General features: G+C 52.2%; 1 protein-coding gene across 4 annotated transcripts in view; it reads right to left on the bottom strand.

Annotated features, from left to right (window-relative positions):
* Nucleotides 1-65: 65 nt before the first annotated feature.
* Nucleotides 66-22,205, bottom strand: part of Adcy7 (adenylate cyclase 7) — a 59,204-nt gene continuing 37,064 nt past the window's right edge. For 3 of the 4 annotated variants that reach the window (XM_050119808.1, XM_050119807.1, XM_050119805.1), the window contains exons 5-26: nucleotides 21,769-21,918; nucleotides 21,330-21,478; nucleotides 20,264-20,375; nucleotides 18,713-18,840; nucleotides 17,272-17,430; nucleotides 17,056-17,188; nucleotides 14,947-15,135; nucleotides 14,630-14,664; nucleotides 14,085-14,165; nucleotides 13,846-13,918; nucleotides 12,782-12,879; nucleotides 10,968-11,052; nucleotides 10,620-10,745; nucleotides 9,463-9,561; nucleotides 8,632-8,846; nucleotides 7,937-8,105; nucleotides 7,558-7,713; nucleotides 6,958-7,104; nucleotides 6,329-6,433; nucleotides 6,070-6,184; nucleotides 4,724-4,848; nucleotides 66-4,568 (exon numbers count right to left, since the gene is read on the bottom strand). In XM_050119808.1, the coding sequence (XP_049975765.1) occupies nucleotides 4,422-4,568; nucleotides 4,724-4,848; nucleotides 6,070-6,184; nucleotides 6,329-6,433; nucleotides 6,958-7,104; nucleotides 7,558-7,713; nucleotides 7,937-8,105; nucleotides 8,632-8,846; nucleotides 9,463-9,561; nucleotides 10,620-10,745; nucleotides 10,968-11,052; nucleotides 12,782-12,879; nucleotides 13,846-13,918; nucleotides 14,085-14,165; nucleotides 14,630-14,664; nucleotides 14,947-15,135; nucleotides 17,056-17,188; nucleotides 17,272-17,430; nucleotides 18,713-18,840; nucleotides 20,264-20,375; nucleotides 21,330-21,478; nucleotides 21,769-21,918 (2,796 nt within the window). In that variant the 3' untranslated portion in view covers nucleotides 66-4,421. The remainder of the gene's footprint in view (nucleotides 4,569-4,723; nucleotides 4,849-6,069; nucleotides 6,185-6,328; nucleotides 6,434-6,957; nucleotides 7,105-7,557; nucleotides 7,714-7,936; nucleotides 8,106-8,631; nucleotides 8,847-9,462; nucleotides 9,562-10,619; nucleotides 10,746-10,967; nucleotides 11,053-12,781; nucleotides 12,880-13,845; nucleotides 13,919-14,084; nucleotides 14,166-14,629; nucleotides 14,665-14,946; nucleotides 15,136-17,055; nucleotides 17,189-17,271; nucleotides 17,431-18,712; nucleotides 18,841-20,263; nucleotides 20,376-21,329; nucleotides 21,479-21,768; nucleotides 21,919-22,205) is intronic. The other variant, XM_050119809.1, reaches the window with a different exon arrangement.

The raw sequence follows: 22,205 nt of genomic DNA, 5'->3' as shown, positions 1-22,205 counted from the left end.
TTTTTCATGATCATCTTCCAAAGGAGTGGCTCCTCAAAATAAATTACCCATTTTTCACATTTTCCACTCTCATTAAAAAATTACAAGCAGGTAATTACAAGCTCTGGTAAGATCTGTCTTAGAGTTCATCTGAATGACATTCCAAGAATCTTGTGAGCAGGCCATCCTGGTAGCCTTTCAGACTGCCACTAGCACTGTTTGATTTAACTGAGCAAACCCAGCTTTATTATTGCTGCTGCTACTATTGGATATGTGATATATACACATCGGGCACATGCACGCATGCCATGGTGCATGTGTAGAGGTCAGAGGGCAACTTTTCGGAGTTGTATTTCTGCTTCTGTGGTTACTAGGGATTAAATTTAGGTCACCAGACAAAATGCCTTTTTACTCACTGGACCATCGCACTGGCCCAGGACCCAGCTTTGTAAACACAAAACACAGTTCTGTCCAGTGAGGTTTTCTAGCATCATACCATGAAAGTGAACTCTCTCAAGGTAATGTTAAAGTTTCCTGGTATGTTTCTGCCCTCTGTGTACCTGATGGGAATGGTTTCCTCATTTGTGGTTATTGAGTACTACATCTGCCCCCACATACAAAAAGAAAACAGTGGGCTAGGAGATTCATGGTGATAAAATGTCTAGTGTATTTTTTTTTTAGTTATTTGGAGCTATAGCAAAAGGACACACAAATAAGATGAACCAAACCACTTTTAGATACATTAGAGTCTAGAACTTAAAGGAGAGCTTGCTTCTGCTCAGTTTCTCCAAGGCCACCTGTGCCCTTGAACCATTTCCCTTTATCTGAAATAACAAAGGTCAAGTGACCAAGCAGATTTTAAGTAGGAAACCATCAGATATGTCCCCTTCTATTACACGTCACTGGGCTGAGATGAATGATTTTTCTAAATCTGTGTCAAGATATAACCTGTTTAAACAGCAAGCTGTGTATGGTAGCACATACTTACAATCCCAGTACTTGGCGGACTGAGAAAAGATTGCCATGAATCTGAGTCTGGTTGGGATACATACTGAGACCCTGCCTCAAAAAGGAAAAAAAAAAAAGGTGGAGATGTGGGCACTGGAGAGATGACTTGGCAGTTAAGAGCACATACTGTTCTTCAGGGGACTGGAATCAGGTACTCAGCATCCTCATTGGGTAGCTCAAAAACACCTGTAACTTCAGCTCCAAAGAACCTCATACCTCTGGCCTCTGCAAGCACCGGCACTGTATGTACATACCCACATGCACACATACATATTTTAAAATAAATAGAATGTCAGTGTGGACATAACCTAGTCTAGTAAACAGACATAACCTCTTTGCCTGTCTGCAAAAATATAGACCAGAAGATACACCCATTTTTCTTGATTTAAAATCAATATTAAGCCAGAACAAGAACAGTAAAGGAAAGCGGATTCTCTCAAATTCTGGGAGCCAGGAATGGTGGTACACCTGCTTTTAATCCCGGTACTCAGGAGGCAGAAGCAGATGGATCTCTGTAAATTCAAGGCCAGCCTGGTCTACAGAGTGAGTTCCATGCAGCCACAGCTACACAGAGAAACTATCTAAAAAAAAAAAAAGAAAAGAAAGAAGAAATTATAGTGTGACTCTTGTAGATTATTATGCTAATAGAATAAAAAAATCAACTTAAGTGTTAATCAAGTCTTTAGATTTTGATTTTAGTCTCTAAAATAGAGTTTAGGGGCTGAAGGGTATGAGTCTGTTGGTAGAGTGCTTGAAGGCTAGCAATTCTGAGCCCCTAGCACCGCATAAATTGGCCACAATGAGCTACAAGTGAAGTGTGGCTCAGTGAGTAAAGTGCTTGTGCAAGCTTGACCACTTGAGTTTGGATCCCCAGAACCCACATTCTGATCCAGTGGTGTGTATGTCTATAATCTGCACTCCTATAGGAAGATGGAAGCCAGGGATTAAGGACTCCTGGACGTTCATAGGGCAGCTAGCATGAAGCTAGCCAATGAGAAAACATAAAAACCCTTTCTCAAGGTAGAAGGTGAAGACCAATACCCAGGGTTGTCTTCTGATCTCCACAGATGTAGCCCTGCATACACATGAACATGCATACGTACACAAAAAGAAAAACTGGCTTAGTGGCACATGTCTATAATCCTAGCACTCTAGAAGTAGACACAGAAAGATTAGGAGTGGAAGGTTTGAGGACAGTCTGAGTTATATGAAACCTTGCCTCGGATATATATATATATTTAGACAATAACCCATAATTCACCAGTAGATCTATTTGCCACAGGTCAGTTCCTGAAAACTCAGAAATACCTTAATTCAAAACACCTTAGGACATTGAGGTTTTTGTTTTGTTTTTGAAGGACATTCAGGTTTTTAGTTATTGGCTGAACATATAAAAGAGCCAGGCACTGATTTCTGAAACTGAAACATTGAGACAGATGTTACAGTAAAGCTATAAATAGTACACATACAGAACACACCATAGTTATTTGCCTGCGCCTGCTCAAAGCACTGACCTGTTATCCATGAAGTACACAGTAATCATCTTTTGTCGGGGAGTGTCCTTCAGTAAGCCAGAACAGGGTATTACTTTCTGTAGTTAGTGAGGGCCACCTTAGTGGATCCCTGAAATGAATCCTTGAACCACAGAAGGGTTTAAAAAAAAAAGTTCCTAAGATAAAATAAGACACTTGTGAAGAAATTACTTGGAAATTCAAAAACAAGTATGTGCATAACTCCCAAGTGTTTTGTCAGTTACACTCCTAAGACCTGAACAGTAGTAACTTAATACTCCTAGCCCAGTGCTTCAGTTGAAGATGGGTGAACAGTTGCCAGCTGTTTTAAAACTCAAGCTAGGATTTCTGTTGAAGGGGGAAATTATTGGATGTTGGAAGAGTAGAAGTGTGTCAGCTTCAGGGAGGCTCATTCCTGCTCCCTGTGAACTGCATTGTGGCATTTGCAGGAACCTTCTTAGCCCCAGGGGAGAGCCTTGCTGGGAAGCCCTGACCACTGCTGGATTCCTTTGTGCAGACTAGAATCAGCCCCTCTTCCCTGGGCTGATAAAGCTCCACAGGACACAGTTCTGGTAGGTAGGTCCTGTCCCCTTCCCTCTGCATCCCTGACTACTCATCTTGAACCGAAGTCCCAGGTAAACCTGGCTGGTCAGGCACCCTGCCTACAGCACATACATCATTTGCAGACTCCTGTGTGCATGATGTTCTGTGCTTAGTAGGTTCCTTGGTGACGTCTAAGAATGCCATGACTTAGTGAAGTTCTGTGGCAATGAAGTCACTTTCCAAAAGGAGTGGGATGTTGGTCATCACTCAGCTTGAGTGCTCTGGAGCTAAAGCACAGTAAGATGCCATCACACAGAGCTGAATTTGCCTTGACTCGTGAGTGAGAGCAACTTGGCATTTGTTTAGGCGCTCAATTTCACACATGTTCCTGCCAGGTAGATCACAGTTGCAGCTCAGCAGTCAGCTCAGAAGACTAGAGAAAGGGCAAGAGGTACACAGGCTGTCTAAGCCCTCTCCACACAGGCTTTCCCACGGGAAAAAAAAAAAAAAAAGCTGGCCATGGTAGTGCACATCTATTCGAAACACTCAGGAACTGAGGCAGGAGAGTTCAAAGTTGAGGCCAGCCTTGGCTGACTCTGTCTCTAAAAAAATAAAGTGCAGACAGAAGAACTGAAACATTACACCTCATTTCTAGACTTTCAGCTTCCTGAACCTTGTCCCAGTAGACTTATTCCAAAAATGCTGGACAGATCCAAGGTTTTGCTGCTCCTTGTGTGAGCCCCCTCTCAGAACTCCACCCTACAGCCAAGCTAATCCTATGAACTGACACTGAACAGCAGTCCTGTTTACATGTAGTCAGTGGCTGAGAAGAGAAAATATACTAGAAAGGAGATTGTTGCCTAGCATCTAAGAGTTGGTAGCAAAGATAGAACTTCCACTAATGACGTCCATTTCAGACAGAAATGAGGTGGTAAAGAGTGACAGTCAATTGAGACTACCTGCCAATATGCCCACTGTTTAACTCCATTTGCCAGAATGCCTGTATGAGAGGTTAGCATCCCATGGTGGGTACCAATGAGAAGAGGGAGGCTGAGCCTCCTGGAACCAGGAGTTCTTTACCCGGTATATGCTGTTCACTGGCTACCAAGGTGGTGTCAGGCTTGGTCATGCATTAAGGTCTCTTCCGACATCCTGGGAAAAGCACAGCCCACAGTAGACCAGTGATCTAGCTAGCTGGGAATTGCACAGACTGAAGCACAGAGGTTCTGGACAACGTAGCTGCTTCAAACAAAATCTGATGCATGTGTCAGAGCCATCCATCCTGTAGTGCAAGTCCAAAGAAGCCACACAGCCATCTGCAGCTGGCATTGGGGCTGCATTCTTGGCTCCCTCAGGAAAGGAGACAGACTACCAGACACCTCAGTTCAGCCCCAGGCCTTGAAACTTGGCAGTGTCTGTACACACAAAGTAAGTCCGCAGCTCTCCTTTGCCTTTGACGTTGATCAGCCCTCGGCACTCACAGGAATATCCTAGTCCCTGGAGGATGGTGCATGTCTCTTCTGTAACCTGGAATGAAAAAGAGTAGTGTCTGTCTATTGTCTATTCCTAACAGTGATGGCCAGTGCCACACAGCCCAGTGAGAGATGGGCCATGTCCTAGAGCAGGATACCTCCTCAGGACATGTCTCTTCCCCAAGTGGATGCTTCTCAGTGGACTTTTACCTGAATTTTCCCAAGCTCTCCAGTGCTCTCCATTCGGCTGGCAACATTGACTGTGTTTCCCCAGATGTCATACTGAGGCTTGCGTGCTCCAATCACTCCAGCAATCACAGGGCCGTGGTTTATACCTTAGGATGGTTTACAGTTAGCCATTTATAGTAACACTGAGGGAGCCCACAGAAAGGCTAACAGGACAACGGGTGCAAGTTCCCTTGAAACTGTTCTCTGTAGGTTGTGCCCCTGTGGTATGAAAGGCCCCAACTGTCTCTTGTCCATACTCCTAAACTCATTAGCTCTTCCCTAGTATCTGCTAATTTCTCTTTTTAAAAAGTGTAGCCCTGGCTGTCCTGAAACTAGTAGATCAGGCTGGCCTCGAACTCACAGAGATCCACCTGCCTTGGACTCCCAAGTGCTGGGATCAAAGGCGTGCACCACCATTGCCCAGCAAATAAATGGGCTTTAAGTGCCTACCTGTAAAACTGATTATGGTTGGTTAGGCTTAATAAATCTGTTTTCTGTATTTTAAGATTATTTGCAGCCATGATATTTGGCCCTGCTTTTTTGTTGTTGTTGTTGTTTGTTTTGTTTTTCGAGGTAGGGTTTTCTCTGTAGCTTTGAAGCCTGTCCTGGAACTAGCTCTTGTAGACCAGGCTGACCTCAAACTCAGAGATCCGCCTGCCTCTGCCTCCCAAGTCATGGGACTCAGTGCATGCGCCACCACCACCCAGAGGCTCTGAATTTATAGTTATATATTATTAAATTTTTCAAAGGTTGGTGGCTGCCAAGGTGGCTTATCAGGTAAAGATGCCACCAAGTCTGGTGATCTGAGTTGAATTCCCAGAACCCACACAGTGGAAAGAGAACCAGCTCTTCTAAGTTATCTCTGATCTTCACATGTGCACTGTGGTGTGTCACACACTAAATGTAATTTTAAATTTACTAATAAAAAGAGGTCGAAGAGATAGCTCAGTTTGTCACACAAACATTGGGGACGTGAGTTGGATCCCCAGCACCCCGTGTAGAGAGAGTGATGACACCTGTAATCCTCATGTTGGGGATGTGGACACAGGCAGATCTCGAGTCACTGGTGGGCCAGCCAGCCTCACCTCATTAGCAAATCCCAGATCCCAGGGAGACAGTCAGGAAATAGGATAGTCAGCTGCCGAGGTTGACCTCTGGCCTCCATACATACATGCACCCATGCACAAATACACATTTTTCATGAGCATATGCAAGGGAGGTCAATGTTAACACCAGAAGGTCTGCTGGAACCTCATAGCAGAGGGCCCATGACACCCTCCAATCAAGAGGGTATGCACAAGGCTAATCTGCCCGTTTGTAAGCCTCACCAACTCGAAGGCGAAAGGAATTGAAGGAGTGCCTGTTGATTCCGTCCAGCTTGCTCATCAGGGCCATGCTGAATTCCACCAAGACACCGATGTGCACGTGCTTCCGCTCTAGGTCCTGCAGGACATGGATGGCATACCTACTCTACAGCCTTAACTGAGGGCACACACATCCCGTGGGGATAGGGTTCCTGTTCCCACCAGAGATCCCCAACACACCCTTTAGTAAGGTGCTAGGACTAGGGATACAGGCCTGGAGTACCTGGTTCTCGTGTCCTGAGGGGACACTGAGCCCTGCTGCGGCCATGTAGGTGCTGCCAATGGTCTTGATCTTCTCCACACCACTGAACTTGGGCTTCAGCAGCAGCTACACAACAAAAAGAAGCCACTGTAGCCTTGGTGCTGAGAAAAGGAAGAGAGGACCCACCTTCCCCTGATGTGCAGTGCAAACACGTCTCGTGTATATCGTTGTCCATCTGTGCTCATGACTGCAGGTGAGGACACAGCTCCATCACCTCATCCCTTCCCTTCTCTGCACTCTGATCCTTCTAAGAGCAACCTACCCAGCATAATTTTCTCAGAGGTGGGTGAGTGTCCTCCACAAACCAGCCTGGGTCAGAGTTTTTCTGGAAGGACCTAACCTGTTGGCACCTGTCCAGTAGAGATTTAATAAATGTTTCCTTACTTGATTAAAGAAAATGTGTCTCGATATTTAATGTATATAGTTTCAGCCCGTTGACCTCGTGTTTTGTTTGACTACTGTTTTCTCTTACAGGACTAAGGATCGAGCCAGGGCCTCTCATAGTTAAGCTTACATCTCCACCCTGCCTTGCCACTACAAAGGTGACAGGCTGTACACCCCAACCCCTGTGCATACTAGCCAGGTTGTACCTCGTCAAAATCAGCAATGATCTCATTCAACAGGCGCAGGCACTCCAACCCTTCTTTGTTGACATCACACTCAGTGTAGAACACTTTGAAGTCCGGAACGGATGCAAACATGACACAGACACAGTCATAAGACTGATGGTACCAGTCCTGCAGCAGGGCAGGAGAGAAACAGGACCCTAAGACCACTGACCCAGGGGCTCAGGGGCTCAGGTGCTGGTGGGGAGGGCCAGGCCAAGCCGGTTGGCTGTGTGAGCTGTGACAACTTGAATGCAGCTAAGGCAGGAATCCAGTCAGGAGGTGACCTTACAGTGAGCTGTCTCTGGACCTGTTTCCTGTGACAGAAAGGCTCTGCACCTCATGGAAGTACAGATTCTTAACGATACAGAACATCTAGATGACAGACAACTCAGTATGTTTGACCCTCATAATCTGTTCCCCAGGGTGGAAGTCAAGGCCAGGGAGGCATGTTACCCACAGCCCCTGGTGGACATAGAGCCCTGACTTGACTGCAAGCCTGCCTTTGCATCTAGCATGCCCCAGGGGTACTGCTGAGTAGCCCAGTCTGCCCACAGACTCCTAGAGCACCCCGCCTTCACACACCTCAGCTGCCTTGTCTCCAATGAAGTGGGCAGCCACATGCGCTGGCAGCACATTTTCTAGGAGGAGGCGGTTCACATTCTCCATTGTTTCAAACTCCTCATGTTCCTTCTTGAACTTCTTCTTCCACAGACAGTCCAAGCGGCAGTAATAGTCAATCTGCAAACCAGGGAGCCAGTGCCACAGCTGTCACACCTGACACCACCCAGGGCTGGGATCTAGGGTACTGGACCAGCCTACCTACAAGTGCTACCCACCCTGCTCAGCCCTGTGCAGAACAAGACCAGCACCTCCATGGCAGGCCTCTGCCGTGCTGGTTCTCAGACCCTGCTCTCTGCACCGACAGTCTGCTCAGCAGAAGCTGGACAAGGAGTCTACACACCTGTCTAGACAGCAAGATGAGGGTGGCATAGAACAGGACCAGGTAGAAGTTGATCATGGTCTTCAGGTCTCTCTCTAAGCATCTGCTGGGGAAGGGGGCTGTCACCTGAGCCCCTGGAGCAAGGGTGTGGTTGTGCATGCTTCGTGCAGCAGGCAGGGGTGGAGGTGTCCTAAAGGGGGTAGGGAGTGAACAGTTGCTCTTGAACTTAAGGGGGACTTGTGGATCGCTCCAAAAGGCCCATCTGCTGAGTGAGGAGCCGCAACGGCGGCTGTGGATTAGCATAAGGACCTGGCCAGAGTAAGGCAGACAATTTTTCTAGGTCCTCAATCCAAAGCCAAAACCTTGAAGGCTGCAGGGCGCTCTTCAACCCACAGGAGTGTGCACTACCCAGAAGACACCAGGCATCTCCACTTCTGACACTGGTGATCTGGCCACAGGTCGGACTTAACTGGCTCATGGCTCCCATCTCACACTGCGACAGGCCCAGAAAGAGGAGAAGCCTAATTGCCAGGACCTCCCCCAAGAGCCTATTAGTAAGCCATACACCCAGCTCACTGCTGGAGACCTGGAGCCTGGACCAGTCACGGTGCCTCTGGAAAGCAGAAATCCATTTGTCCACAGTATGGTTCATTAGTACCATGGACAGAGATGCGCCATGCTCTGGCCAAGCGCTAGGTTGAAACAAACCAACTTACAGTAGTGGGCTACAGAGACACCAGCAAGTAGGGCCCCACCTATGTGTGCTGTTGGTGTCGGTGCTGTTGCCTGGGACGTGCCAGCACGGGGAGAGGTTGAAGAGCAGCAGGTAAGCCACCAAGGCCACTGTCAGCAGCATGGCCTTCACTTCCAGGCTTATCCGCAGGAAGACGGAGCACGAAATGAAGCCCAGGATGCAGCTGCAGGTGTAGTACTGCAGGTGGGGACAATGTCCTGTGTCAGTCACCAGGAGGCATGCCTGGAACAGTCCCCTCCTGCTGAGGAGCTCCATGGCCGGGCGTCTGTACCATCCTTGGTCCTCAGCTTCCCTTTTCAGCAGATCAGCAAGGGCACTGCATAGCACTGGTGTAAGGTCAGCCCTAGTCTCCCCACGTCTCATGACCTCTACTCTTGACTTGGGCCTCTCCAGGTTTATGTCCGCTGTCCTGGGCCCAGCCCTTTATTCCTTTAAGGCTTCAATTAACCTCTGATGCAGAGATTCTGACTGCACAGGGAGAATGACCCAAAGACACCCTCTAGTGCAACTGATGCTGGCCTGCAGTCCCTGCCCACCCCAAGGCTTACATCAAGAAGCAGTAACCCAGTATTCTGTTTCCCTGGCACTGGGGTAGTAGGCAGGAAACAGTCTTGGCTGCCTGAACCTGGCCTTCTCCACTTAGACTGGGAGACACTGGGTTTCTTCTTCCTCTCCAAGGCCTTAAGATTCAGACCTTCAAACCATGAGCTGTGCTCTGGCCAGAGTGGTCCAGCAGCACGAGAGGCCTGGCCAGGGGCTGGGTGGTGCCGGGAGCCAGGATGAGCATACTCACCGGGAGGAGCTCACACAGGGTCCCAACTCCAGTTCTTGCAGCCAGCGGACTCGTCTCGTTGCTTCCAGGCTGCCCTGGGCCTGGGTTAAGCATCAGTGGCTGAGGGGAGACAGGTTGCCATTAGAGTAGATCCACGGATGAAGAGCTGCCAGGCCCAAGGCGGGTGACAACTGTAGGAACCAAAGGTGCCCTGATGCTGGGTGCTAGGCTCTCAGCTGAGCCCAGCAAGCGGCTGTGTCCACAGCACCCTCCAGGTATGAAGTACCTGGGGTGGGGAGAGCCCAGAACAGGACGTGTTGAGAGCAGCAGCCCAGGGAAAGCATGAGAAAAGGCTAGGACTGGCCCCTCAAGAGCCCCCTGATCCTGGACTCAGAAAGGCATGAGAGTGCACTCCCAAAACAGCAGCCTACAGTGTAGGAACAGTGTGGAGGAGCCTCTTTTCTAAAGGAAAGAGCTAGCGTAAGGCAGGGCTGTGGGTTCCTACAGGCTGCTTGGCAACTACCCACATGGGACTTGGACCAGAGGGCAAGTCTTATCCCTTGCTAAGGAAAGAGTCCAAAAGAGTGAGGAGGAGGAGCTGGCAGTCAGCACGTATCTGTAGCGTTTCTGGGTGCCTCAAGCCCTCCCTTGAAGGGGTGAAGAGCTCTAAACCTGGCCTGGGGACCCCACAGAGCACTGCAGAGCTATGGAGGGGTCACCCCAGATGGAACTGCTCAAGCAACAAGAGTGGGATTCTAGAATCTGGGTGCCCCAGGTCTAAGATGGTTCCTTTCCTGATGTGGGATTCCCCTCTGTATGCTGTGAATAGGTTTTATTACCATTGGTAAATAAAGAAGCTACTTTGGGCCTATGGCAGGGCAGAATAGAGCAAGGCAGGAATTGCAAGCAGAGATAGAGGAGAAAAGAAGGTGGAGTCAGGGAGAGAACACGTAGCTGCCAAAGGAGACAGACTCCGAACCTTACCTGGTAAGCCACGGCCTCATGGCAATACACAGAATAGAATTGGTTTAACTTAGCTAGCTAGGAATATGCCTAAGCTATTGGCCAAGCAGTGCTGTGATTAATATAGTTTCTGTGGATTATTCGGGTCTGAGCAATCAGGAAACGAATGAGCAGTCTCCACCTACACGTTCCCCTGGCCTGATCCCATAACTCACCATGTTGATGATAGCAACAGTCAGTAGGCTGCCAACAGTCAGCACGACCAGGGACAGCCTGAGCAGGGGCTGCGTCTCCACACTCTCCGAGATGGCCTGGAGTGTACCTCGGGCTGGAAGGCACCTCTATGGAGAGGACAAGGCATGCAAACAGCAGCTGTGATGAAGGACAGCCCTACTCAGGAGGGTGGATGGCCCTAACCAGCCTGGGAGGCTAAGGACTTGGGAGCAGTCTGCAGGGACTCAGTTCTCCTGGGGTAAGATGGGCACGCAACCATTGCCCAACTGCTGGTGAGGGAGAAGCCACAGGGATGAGAACAAATGCACTGGATTCAGAGATCCACTCACCGAGAGCTCAGTAGCGAAGCAGAGACTTAGCACCAGCCCCAGCAGGCAGGCCACAAGTCCAAAGGACACACCCAGAGTGGCCATCCTGGAAAGGAGGGAAAACGTTGAGTCCAGGTTCCCTCCACCAGTCCGTTCTCCAGTTCACAGTCAACCTGTCCCTCCCCAATGGATATTCTGCACCCAGCAAAGGAGACCTTGAAGAATGACTCCAAATGTCCCACAAACAATAATCAAAGATCAAGGTTGTCATCAGGTCCCCCTGGAGTCCAAGTTTATAAGAGGTGAGCACATCGTGAGCCTCTAGAACCTTGTCTGCCATGAAAACACGAAAGCAGCTGTATAGGGGGCTAGAGAGATGGCTTGGGAGTTAGGAACACTTGTGGTCTTGCGAAAGGATACAGGTTCAATTCCCAGCATCCACATGGCGGTTCCCCACCACCTATAACTCCAATCCAGGGGTTCAGACATCTTCATCTCACAGCCTCGGGCACCAAGCACATGTTGTACAAATGCATACATGTAGGCAAAACTCAAAAAAACACAATTAAAAAAAATATTTTTTTGGTTTTTCAAGACAGGGTTTCTCTACAGCTTTAGAGCCTGTTCTGAAACTTCCTCTGTAGACCAGGCTGGCCTTGAATTCAACAGAGATCCGCCTGCCTCTGCCTTCTGAGTGCTGGGATTAAAGGTGTGTGCCACCACCTGACTACAATAAAGAGACATTTAAGCATTCATGTATTTTTATTTAGCTTGGTTTGTTTGCTTTCGGTCTTCTTGTTTTGATTTTTCAAGACAGGATTTCTCTCTGTAGCCCTAGCTGTCCTAGAACTCACTCTGTAGGCCAGGCTGGCCTCGAACTCACAGAGATCTGCCTGCTTCTGCCTCTGGAGTTCTGAGATTAAAGGCATGCGCCACCACCATCTGGCCTTAGTTTGGTTTTGATACAGGGTCTTACAGCTCTGGCTGACCTGGAACTTACTATATAGACCAGTGTGGTCTCAAACTTGTAGCGATCCTCATGTCTCTGCCACTGAGTGCTGTGGAACCACAGGCCTGGGTCACCATACGTGGTATTTAGCTCGTGTGTGTGTGTGTGTGTGTGTGTGTGTGTGTGTGTGTGTGTGTGTGTGTGAGAGAGAGAGAGAGAGAGAGAGAGAGAGAGAGAGAGAGAGAGAGAGAGAGAGACACCTACATGTCATAACATGCATGTGGAGGTTAGAGAATAACTCTGGAGTCAGCAGGGATCAAACTCGAGCTGTCAGGCTTGCTGGCAGGTGCCTTTATCTGCTGAGTCATCTCACTAGCCCTGTGTAGTCTGTCAAACACATCCACAAACACAAGGCCAGTCATGCTTTAACTGCCTTCTGGAAGCTATCTGTGACTAAGCTTTGGTCCTCCTGGCCTCTCATCTCTGTCCATGCCAGCAGGACCCCAGAACATGAAGTAGAATCTCAGGGTTCTTGGGTCCAGGCTGGGTGCCACGATCTCTGTAAATCTCACCTATCCACGTGAAAAGGAAAAATGACAGTGTCCACTGTCTCCAGAGGCTAGACCACACAGACAACAGGACTCAGCAGCAGGTGGGAGTCTGGGTCAGTTTTGCTCCCAGTCACAAGGAAGGGCCAGTAACTCCAGCTCTGGGGCTATAACCCCTGCTCCAGTGGGGGGAGGGGCGGGGAGATGCAGAGCAGAAGTCACTGGTCCCTTCCAGTTAGCCATGAAGCACCCTGTCAGTTTCTGCTGGGTCCTGCCAAGGTCACCAGCCTTCTGGCTGGTCCCCAGTGGGCTTGCTCTCCTCTCCACCACAGACTGACCTGGGCATCACGAGAAGATGGACAAACAGGATGCAGACGAAGACAAGGCTGGCACAGGCAAAGTCGTAGCGAGCACGGGGGATGGGCACCAGGCGGTACTGGGTGGAGGAGAGGTGACAAGACCGTGAGAGACGGCAGCCAGAAGAGTCCCTATGATGGCCATTCCAAGTTCATATCCTAAAATAAGATGTGTGGCGCCACTGCAGGAGCCCGGGGTTGTGGTACTCCACAGTCATTGGCCCGCCAACACTATACAGTTCCTCTCTGCATGGGCAATACTTAACACCCAGCAAGGCTTTTGTTTTCATTTCTCGGGCCCCACGCGGGCAACAAACTCCTGCTCCTGGGGCCGTTTGTCAGTCGGCCTGACCTCACCCCTCACAAAGGAGTATTATCTGGGTCCTAGCCCCTGGACACACAGGTAGGGATCCCTGTGTCTACTCTGTGACCACACCATCATGCTCCCATGGTAGAGGAGCAACCAAGACTCGGGCCATGTGACCCACAGCCAAGGGAAGCCCCCTCCGCTTTCTTCCCAGTAACTTTACTCAGATCCCCAGGGAGAAGATTCCTCCCCTCATATTGGACACATGAGGCCATGAAGCTAAGGACAACCTGCTTCAACACCTGTGAGCTGCAGGCTCCTGTCTAAACTGGATCTGGCACCTGCCTGGAGAAAAGGTAAAGTCGATCCTGATATGGACCCAAGACCGGCAGGGAGCCACGAGTTGCTCTAGACCTATGGAGCCATAGGGTATAAAGTGTGTCACAGCAGTCAGGCAGGAGGTGCCACAGGTATGCAACCAGGAGACTGGATTTGGGATAGCATCCTCCTGAAAATCTTAAGCACTCACTTGCCCCAAACCTCAGGGACAAATCTCTTGGGTGGTGTCAGGTAAAGGGGGGAGGCCAACGGGAATGGCCACAAATGAGACTGCGCAGAATCCCGTCTACCCAGCAGTCAGTTCAGAGCGCCCCATGGGTCTCCCCACCCTGTGCCGTTTGCTGGACCCGGCAGTCCATGCCCCACCCACCAGGTTCTGTGGTACCTGCCCGAATCTCACCTCCCGCTCAAAGCCCTTCTCCAGGAAGATGGGACCAAAGGTGTGGAAGTCATCAGACTTGGAGCAGCAAGGCCTGGGGGAACAGCAGCACAAAGTCCGCAGGGCGGGAGAGGGCCACACTCTTGGCGACAACCCCGGGGCAAGGGAAGGAGCTACAGGCCACAGCCAGGGCTCAATGTCTAGCAGAGGGACCAGCCCTGCCTTGGGAGGGAGAGGAGGGTAGAGATCACAGGCCTCACCTGGTGGAGCTGAGCCCCTCGATGGCCGAGAGCATCTCGTCATCACAGTCGTCATCCAAGCGCCCCTTGGGGGAGGCACTCCTACAATTAGAGCCGCAGCTACATCACTCCAGGGGCCCACCTGGCCAGAGGCTAGGCTATGGATGCTGGACTTGCCAGTAGGATTACTGGTATCTGGTGGGGTCCCTGAGTTCATAAAAGGGGTTAAGGGAAGAGCCAGCAGCCCAGTAAAAAAAAGCAGAGGACACATCCCTAACCCCTAGACCAAGGCCACCTTGGCTAGGGCGAAGATCAGCACAGAAGCCAGAGAACACACACAGCAACCCGCTGCCCCTGCCCTAGGGTAGCACACAGCAGTCAAAGAGCCTGGGACCTCGGGGTCCTGTACCCAGAGAAGACAAACCTGAGCCCTGGCAAACCCGTGGAGGCTTGGGCTGGGCCTGGAGGGGCTGTCCCAGATAGAGACTGGTCGGGGCACCTGCCTGCAAGGAGGAGCCTGGCAAAGCACCGGCCGTAAGCAGCGTGCAGGAGGGCAGTGCACCTACCTGGCAAGGGCACGGTGTCGGCGCAGTGAAGAGGCCTGAAAGGGGCAAGGAAGAGAAGGTAAGCACTCCCTGAACACTGAATCTCATCCCCCGTGGGTCTGGCTTTCTTTCCTCAGACTGGAAAAGGACCAGGAGATTCAAGGATATTATATTCCAAGGCCCCATTGGAGCCTTCTTCAAATACTTCCTCCTGTCCAGAAGGGAGGCTTGACAGAGACTACCCACAATGCAGCTAGAGAAGGGCGGGATAGAGCCTTTTGCTCCCTGTCCCTTCTCCGAGGGCTCCTGACTCAGCAACCAGATGGGAGGGGACCTACCTTTGACCTCCGTCCATTGGAAATGGGGGTCTCGCTGCTCACACTCTCCCGGTGGTTGAGGTGTGCAAAGGGCCGCGCTGCACCCCAGGACTCGAGATAGCGGGTTACACGCACTGAAGCCCGCATCTTCAGGGTCGCATCCCCCTTGGGCTTGGGGAGGTGATGGCTGGGTGGGGGTGGCTGCTGGCTCTGCAAACACAGACATGACCTGTCCTGCCTGCTCCCCTCTCAACCATCCCTGGCATGCACGCGAGCACGCCTGGAGCACTGGCTGGTCTGCTAAAGGGGAAAGTATTAAGTTTCTGAGCCTCTTCTTGAAGCGTGGGGTGCCCTGGGGACCAGCTGAAGCCCCAAGTCAGGAAGAGGCTGATGGCCGCACAGCTCAGGTTCAGCCACCCTCGAGGAAGGGTAAGCGGGAGCCCTGCCCCGCCCACCCACATGTGGTTCACACATGCTCCTTCCGGTGAGAGCAATGAGAGGAAGATGTGTGTTGGCCTGAACTCAAGAGACACAGCTACTAAAAGCGCCAGCCCACTCCACACCCAGCTCAGCACCAGGCCCATCTGCCACACACTTGCTGGGCCCAGCACCATCCTGGGGCCTCAGTGGTTTACCCAGGCCCAGGGAGGGTCCAGCTCTGCCTCCTGTCCCAGTGAAACAGAGCCCTAAGGCCCCCTTAACACATGCCTGGGCCTTTGCCAGTCAGGGCGGCCAGGTATGGCTGGAAGCAAGAGAGGAAAAGAAAGCCCCAAGATCATCAGACAAGCTTAGGCTACCTTGTGTCTGCTGAGGCTCTTCCCTCCCTCGCCCCCCCACATCTCAGACACTCCCTCCAGAGCCCTTCTCCTCAGACTTGCCAACACCAACAGGCAGCAGCCTTCCTACAGCCCCAGACCTGGCCAAAGCACAGTGACAAATTTACTGGAAACTTCCAGAGTCTCTGAGCATAGAAACCTCTTTAAACCCTCTGAGGCTCCTCTCCTGCTGGCTGCCCTGGTCACGTGCTGGCTGAAGACAAGAAAGAAGAGGAACTCCTACGGGTCCCTCTCAACTGCCAGCTACGTGAATAAATGGATGAACAGGCTGGAGAGAGGGACCAGGCAGAGCGACAGTCCCACACTGCCAGTGACACACACGCACACGCGCGCGCGCGCACACACACACACACACACACACACACACACACACACACACACACACACACACACACGCTGCTGCTTCTCTGAAGCCTGGCCAGAGTCTGACCAGCATCCTGCAATTGTGCTGGCTCAGGCTGGCAGCCCTCAGAGTGGGTTTTGGAACCACGCCTGCAGATGTCTTTGAGGTTGGGGCTTCATCTATTTCAAAGCCACTAAGCACATGTTCAGAGCAGAGCTGGGCCATCTGTGGGCTAGAGGGGCAGTGGTCTCGGACGGCATGAATGACAAGGAAAAGGATAAACAAGACTACATGGGGACAAGGCCAGGAGCAGGCATTTTCCTGTATGTGGGAGCTGCCCTGTGGACACAGAGTAACCAAGACAGGCAATGGGAGTTAGGTGGGTTTGCAGGCTGCCGCCAGGCATAGCCAAGGGCCAGAACCAAGAGCAGGAAGACGCTCCTGCCACCATTCTGGAGCAAAGTCCATGGATGATTCAGGAGGTTAAGTCCACAGACAACAAAAGACAACAAAAGGCAACAGACTGCCAGCTTGGAGCAGTCAGCAGAGAAACCCAGCAGCCTCTCCAGTTGGGCCACCAGAGCAAGCCTGGCTCCACGAGAGGAGGCAACTTGAGCCACCTGAGAGTCCCAGTCCCGCAAGCTCCAGGAGCAGGCTGCCCGGCCATTCCCTGCTTCCCTGAGTCTTTGCAGGGGTAAAGAGACCTTCCTGCAATTAGCTTCGTGGGCCTGCACTAATATGGCGCTCTGTGCCCACAGTCCTTTCTCCCCTCCTTACAGAAACACAAACAGGTTGTTCCTTGGTGTCCTAGAATGTGCCCAGTTCAAGGAAGTGTCCTCCTACTTCCTAGTCTCTGCCACCTCACCACAGCCTTGAGGGTCAGTTGCTAGTAGTTGGGACCTTGTTTTCCCAGGCTGCCCAATCCCCCCATCCACCCCCGAGCCCTTGTACCCGAGGGTCTATCACCAGGTAAGTCCGGATGTTCATCTCTTTCAGATAGGGGTCGCGCTGCTGCCCGTTCCCATCCTCCACCTCGTACGCCTTGTCCAGGTGGTTCAGTGTCGCCTCTGTGATGTGCACCCGACTGGGGAGATGGAAGTCAGATAAGGCAGCATGGCCCAGGCACCCACCCCTGGTCAGCCTGGCCTCTGCCCTGCTGAAACTCACCCAGGGACTCCAGCCGCCTCCATCCTGTTGGCCAGGGACACGTCATGGGACCACACATCATACTGCCACTTGCGAAGCCCGATGACCCCACACAGCACATTGCCGGAGTGGATACCCACCCGCATGCTGATGTCCACTCCTGTGGCCTCACGCACCTGCCTGGAGCAGAGTGGTCTGTCACCTACAGCAGTTCAGGAACACGCTGGAGGTCTCGGGTATGGCAACGCACCAAGGAGGGAGGCAGAGGTTCCTCTTCAGGGAGGTCAAGAACTCCATCCTTGGGAGTGTGTAAGCTCACACCCACTCAAGGGTGTGTAATAAGAGAAAAGGACTTAGGATGCTATTTATGCTGGTGCGCCACCTTCTGTCCCAAGTATCCCCTGCCGGGCAGCCCTGGTTGGTTTTGATAAGGCTGCCAAGGGTGTAGAGGATGCTAAGCCCTACCCAACACTCAGTAGACAAGAACTATGGGGGCTTCTCTACTCCACCTGCAGGAAATGAAAGCCCTATTCAGGACAAGGAGCCCCCAGGGTGGAGCCTTCCAGGACGTGGCACCACCCCTATTTCCCAGGCATGAGCAGAGCTCTATACCCCTCAGGCAAGCTGGTGGTTAGGGGCCCAGGGGACCAGCACCTGTATCCACCACTACAGCTGCAGATGAGCTGAAGCTACCAAGGCTAAGCCAGCAGGAGCAAAAGCTGCCTCTCCACAATGCAGAATGGGGACGTGCCGGGTCCCACGGCAGGCATCCTGGGTCTGCACTGTGGACTATGCCTACCACTTGGGAAGAGTTCTGGAGGTACGGCAAAGAGGTATTGGATGGAGTACCTCCTCTGCTGCCTAGACAGGCCACCTCCACCACCACCTCAGGAATCTTCCTGCTCTCCCCTGAGTACCTCACCAACATGCCAATGCCAGCAGAAGGGCCCAGAAGATCCAGGCCTACCCGCTGATGGAGAGGATACCCTCTGGCACCAGAGGCTTCTCAGAGGAACCGAAAGCTGATGGCGTCTGAGAGCTGGACCTCGCCTCTGGAAGGCCTTCTGCTTTCTGTCCTGAGCTCCTCCTACAATCTCAGTCCTTGGAAGTGTGGAACCCAGCTGCCCAAGCTCAGCTTTTCATTCATTTTGGTTTGTTTTGTTTTTTGAGACAGGATCTCTCTATGTAGTCCTGGAACTTGCTATGTAGACCAGGCTGGCCTCAAACTCAGATCTACCTGCCTCAGCCTCCTCAGTGCTGGGATTAAAGGTGTGCACCACCACGCCTGGCCTAACTCAGCTTTTCAGATGCTTCTGGAACTTGAAGCCCCAGGTGGGCCCAGAGGAAGGGAGGCCAAGAGAAGGAGTCTGCGTCCTCCACACGGCATGCTCACACCCCACCCGCCTCGGTTTGGAGTTTGGCTGGGGGACATGCTCCTGGGCCCTGGCCCACCTGCACCTACTTAATGGCCTCACATATGTCCAGACCCATCTTCACGCAGTTGCGGGCGTGGGTGGGCAGCGACACAGGCAGGCCCGACACGCAGTAGTAGCAGTCACCCAGGATCTTGATCCGCATGCACTCGTTGGCCTGCGGGGTAAGCAAGCAAGGGGCATGCTCAGAGCAGGCCTGGGCCAGCTGGGCTCCTCCCTGCTGTGAATGGCCTTCAAGGCTGCTGCAGCAGAGCCTGGCAAGAGGACCTGGAGAGACCCAGCCAGGAACCCAGATATCAGCAAGGCTTAGTAAGGACCATGCAGGAGGGACTGTCTTTCTTATTTGCCTATGTAATGTTTGAGTGCCTACTGTATACCTGGCCAGGTATTAGGACACAGCAGTAGGCTACAGATACAAACCCTGCAGCTGCGGAATGACCATGCAAGCAGAAGGCTGGGACTAAATCAATGCGACTGGGAGGTCTACCCAGGAGGAGGAGGAAGGGCCCAGGAGACCAGAGCCATCACAGCCCTAGAAGAAGAGCATTGGAGGACTAGAGAGATGGCACAGTGGTTAAGAGCACCTACTGCTCTGAGGACCTGGGTTCAATTCCCAGCACCCACACGGCAGCTCACAACTGTCTGTAGTTCCAATTCCAGGGGATCCAGCCCCCTAACACCTAATACATATAAGCAAAACACCAAGGCACATAAAATAAAAATTATTTTTTTAAAAAGAAAGAAAACCCATTCCTGTTTGGTATGCCAGGCTTCTCAGTGCCAGAAGGACAAACCCTGCTCTGCCTAGGCCACTACATCCTCGTCTATCTCCCCGATACTCTGCTCGACACACACAGAGCAGAGTTTTGTGTCTGCCCCAGGCCTTGTCCCCTGCCCCACAGGCTTCCCTTCCCTCCCTAGGTCTGAGTCAGTGTCTTTGTCTGCCCCCTCCCCGCCACTGGCCTCAAACTCAGATCAGCCAGCTCTGCCTCCCAAGTGCTGGGATTGAAGGCATGCGCCTTCATACTAGGCCATGGGTTCCTTTGTAAGGCTTCTCAAGGTTTCATTTGGTTTTGTTTTTCAAGGCAGGGTTTCTCTGTATAACAGCCCTAGCTGTCCTGGCACTCACTCTGTAGACCAGGCTGGCCTCAAACTCACAGAGATCCAACCTGCTTCTGTTGGGATTAAAGGTGTGCGCCACCACTGCCCGGCTTCAAGCTTTCTTATATGCACACTTCACCTGAGACTTTGTCGAGCCGAGACTCTGAGTGAGGCTGGGCATTCCGGCTGCTCCCAGACCCCCAAGGTAAGGCAAGGCTGCCAGACTAAAAGCCACTTGCAGATTGCAAGTCTAAGTCACCATCTGCTCTGGACCCATAAACACTCCGGGCACGCACTCGGCCTTGTTCTACATCTGCTGAGGCGGATGTACCCTGGCACCCCGCTCACAGGGATACACAGAAATCACCTCCTACCCACAGACAGTAGCCCTTAGCCCCTGCCTCCCATCCACTCCCAGCTCACGCAGCACATGATGTCCTGTGACCGCAGCGATGGGCTGACGGCATGCCCAGGCTCACCTTGGCAATCTGGTCGAATTTCCCGAACAGCTCATTGAGCACCACCACCAGCTCCTTGGGGGAGCAGTCACTGGCCAGCCGCGTGAAGCCCACGATGTCTGCATACAGGATGCTAGTCCGGGTGGACAGAGCTTGGATCAGATCCCTGGGGAGGCGGCCCTGTCTCTGCCCCCATCAGTCCCAAAGGCCAGAAGAGATGCTCCTGGCCAGCTTGACCCATCCTAGCTCCGGAGGCCTCTCACTACAACAGGACAGAGCACACTACCTACACTCAGATCCCAGCACCCTCCCCTCTCCCTGCCCCTGCACCCAGAGAGCCAAGAGACCTCAACTCCGGGAATACAACTCTCCCTTCTCTCCTATTCTCCCCAGGCCCTGAAAGAATCAAGCTGAGGTCAGGGGAGGTAGGTGGCAAAGCCCTTAGGCCTCGCTGTGTTCCTTATCCTGTGAGACCCCAGGCAGTAGATGTAGCCCTGACTTGTACTAAAAGATGTCTGCTGGGACATAACGCTGGCCCTCAGGCAGAGACTCAGAGTTCAAAGTGGCCACAGTACACCCCACAAGAGATCCTGCACCTCTCAAATCAGTACGGCCAGGTAAGGACAGGGGCACCCGGTCAGCAAGCTCAGGGGTGCACCTCCTTTAGGGAGAATCATCAGAAATGCCCCTCTCCTCACCCAATTGTCTGGCTAATTCACATGACCTGCTCTGATTTTGGGGGGGACACTGGATCTTCTTCCCCTAATACCACCCTAGCCCTTTGAGAGCCTTGATCTGATTCGCCCCATGAAGAAACAAGGAGAGGGGCTGGGGATTTAGCTCAGTGGTAGAGTGCTTGTCTAGCAAGCGCAGGGCTCTGGTTTCAGTTCTCAACTCCAGAAAAAAAAAAAAAGGAAGAAAGAAAAAAGGGAAGAAAGAGGGAGGAAACAAAGAGAAACTGAGGCCCAAGAAAGTAGCTGACCGCCAAACCGCGTGGACTGAGGCTCCCAACAGAGCGCTATTTGCCCAGGGAAAGGGGAGTGGTGGCCTTATTCTCAAAGGACACCATTTCCCGAGCCCTGCCCACCTGACATTCTGGTGCCGCTTGACGTAGAGGCTGTGAAAGTTGTTGTCAGGCATGTGGCGGCGGTCACCGCCCTCTTTGAGGCGCTCAATGATGGCCAGCTTCATGCCCATGGATATATGGGCTGGCAGCACCGAGAGCAGCAGGTTCTCCTAGGCACAGAAGGGCAGACCAGTGGGCGGACAGTGGAGGCAGGCAGAGCATCCCCAGGCCCCGGCCAGCCACCTGCACCTCACACTTCTTCCCACGGACTCTACCTGTGACGACACTGTTTCCTGATGGGTTATATGTACACAGGGTCGCCCTGACAGAGCACCTGCCGTCCCTGTCAAAGCTCTGAGGACTGAGACCCTCAAGGCACCAGCCACATGGGCCACATGTGCAGGACAAGGTGGGGTCCACAGCAGTCGGGGAGAAGGGAAGAGAGGACGTAGGTCCCTACCTGCTGGCGTTTCTCCACACGCAGCTTCCGGCGGATCTGGATACACTTGACGGTGTAGATGAAGAGGTCCCGGGAAGCATCCTGCAGCTGGTGCTTGTGAAAGGCCCCCGTGAAGTTCCCGCCCAGGAGGATAATGGCGTTGGCCAGAAGCTGAGGGCAGCCGAGGGCAAGCAAGGCTCAGTATGGTCCAGCCAGTGCACTTGCTCAGCATGGCCCCCCACAGCAGACATGGTGGCATTTGTCCCCCATTGCCTGACCCAAATACTCTTCAGGTTGTTTTTCCCTGGGTTCGGCAGAAAACTGAGGTCCAGGTGGCAATTGATTCCCTAGTGAGTTGCTATGACCACAGGACCAGAACTTGGGCCTTCTTTGCCCCACCAGACAACATGCTCTATCCGTTATCCCTGGATGGTACCAGTCAAGGGATGCCAAGTACT

Source organism: Alexandromys fortis, unplaced genomic scaffold (genome assembly GCF_014885135.2).
Source record: "Alexandromys fortis isolate MF-2015 unplaced genomic scaffold, M_Fortis_MF-2015_v1.1 scaffold_178, whole genome shotgun sequence".
In the NCBI taxonomy this organism is placed as follows: Eukaryota; Metazoa; Chordata; class Mammalia; order Rodentia; family Cricetidae; genus Alexandromys; species Alexandromys fortis.
This window is presented reverse-complemented; position numbering and strand designations above follow the sequence as displayed.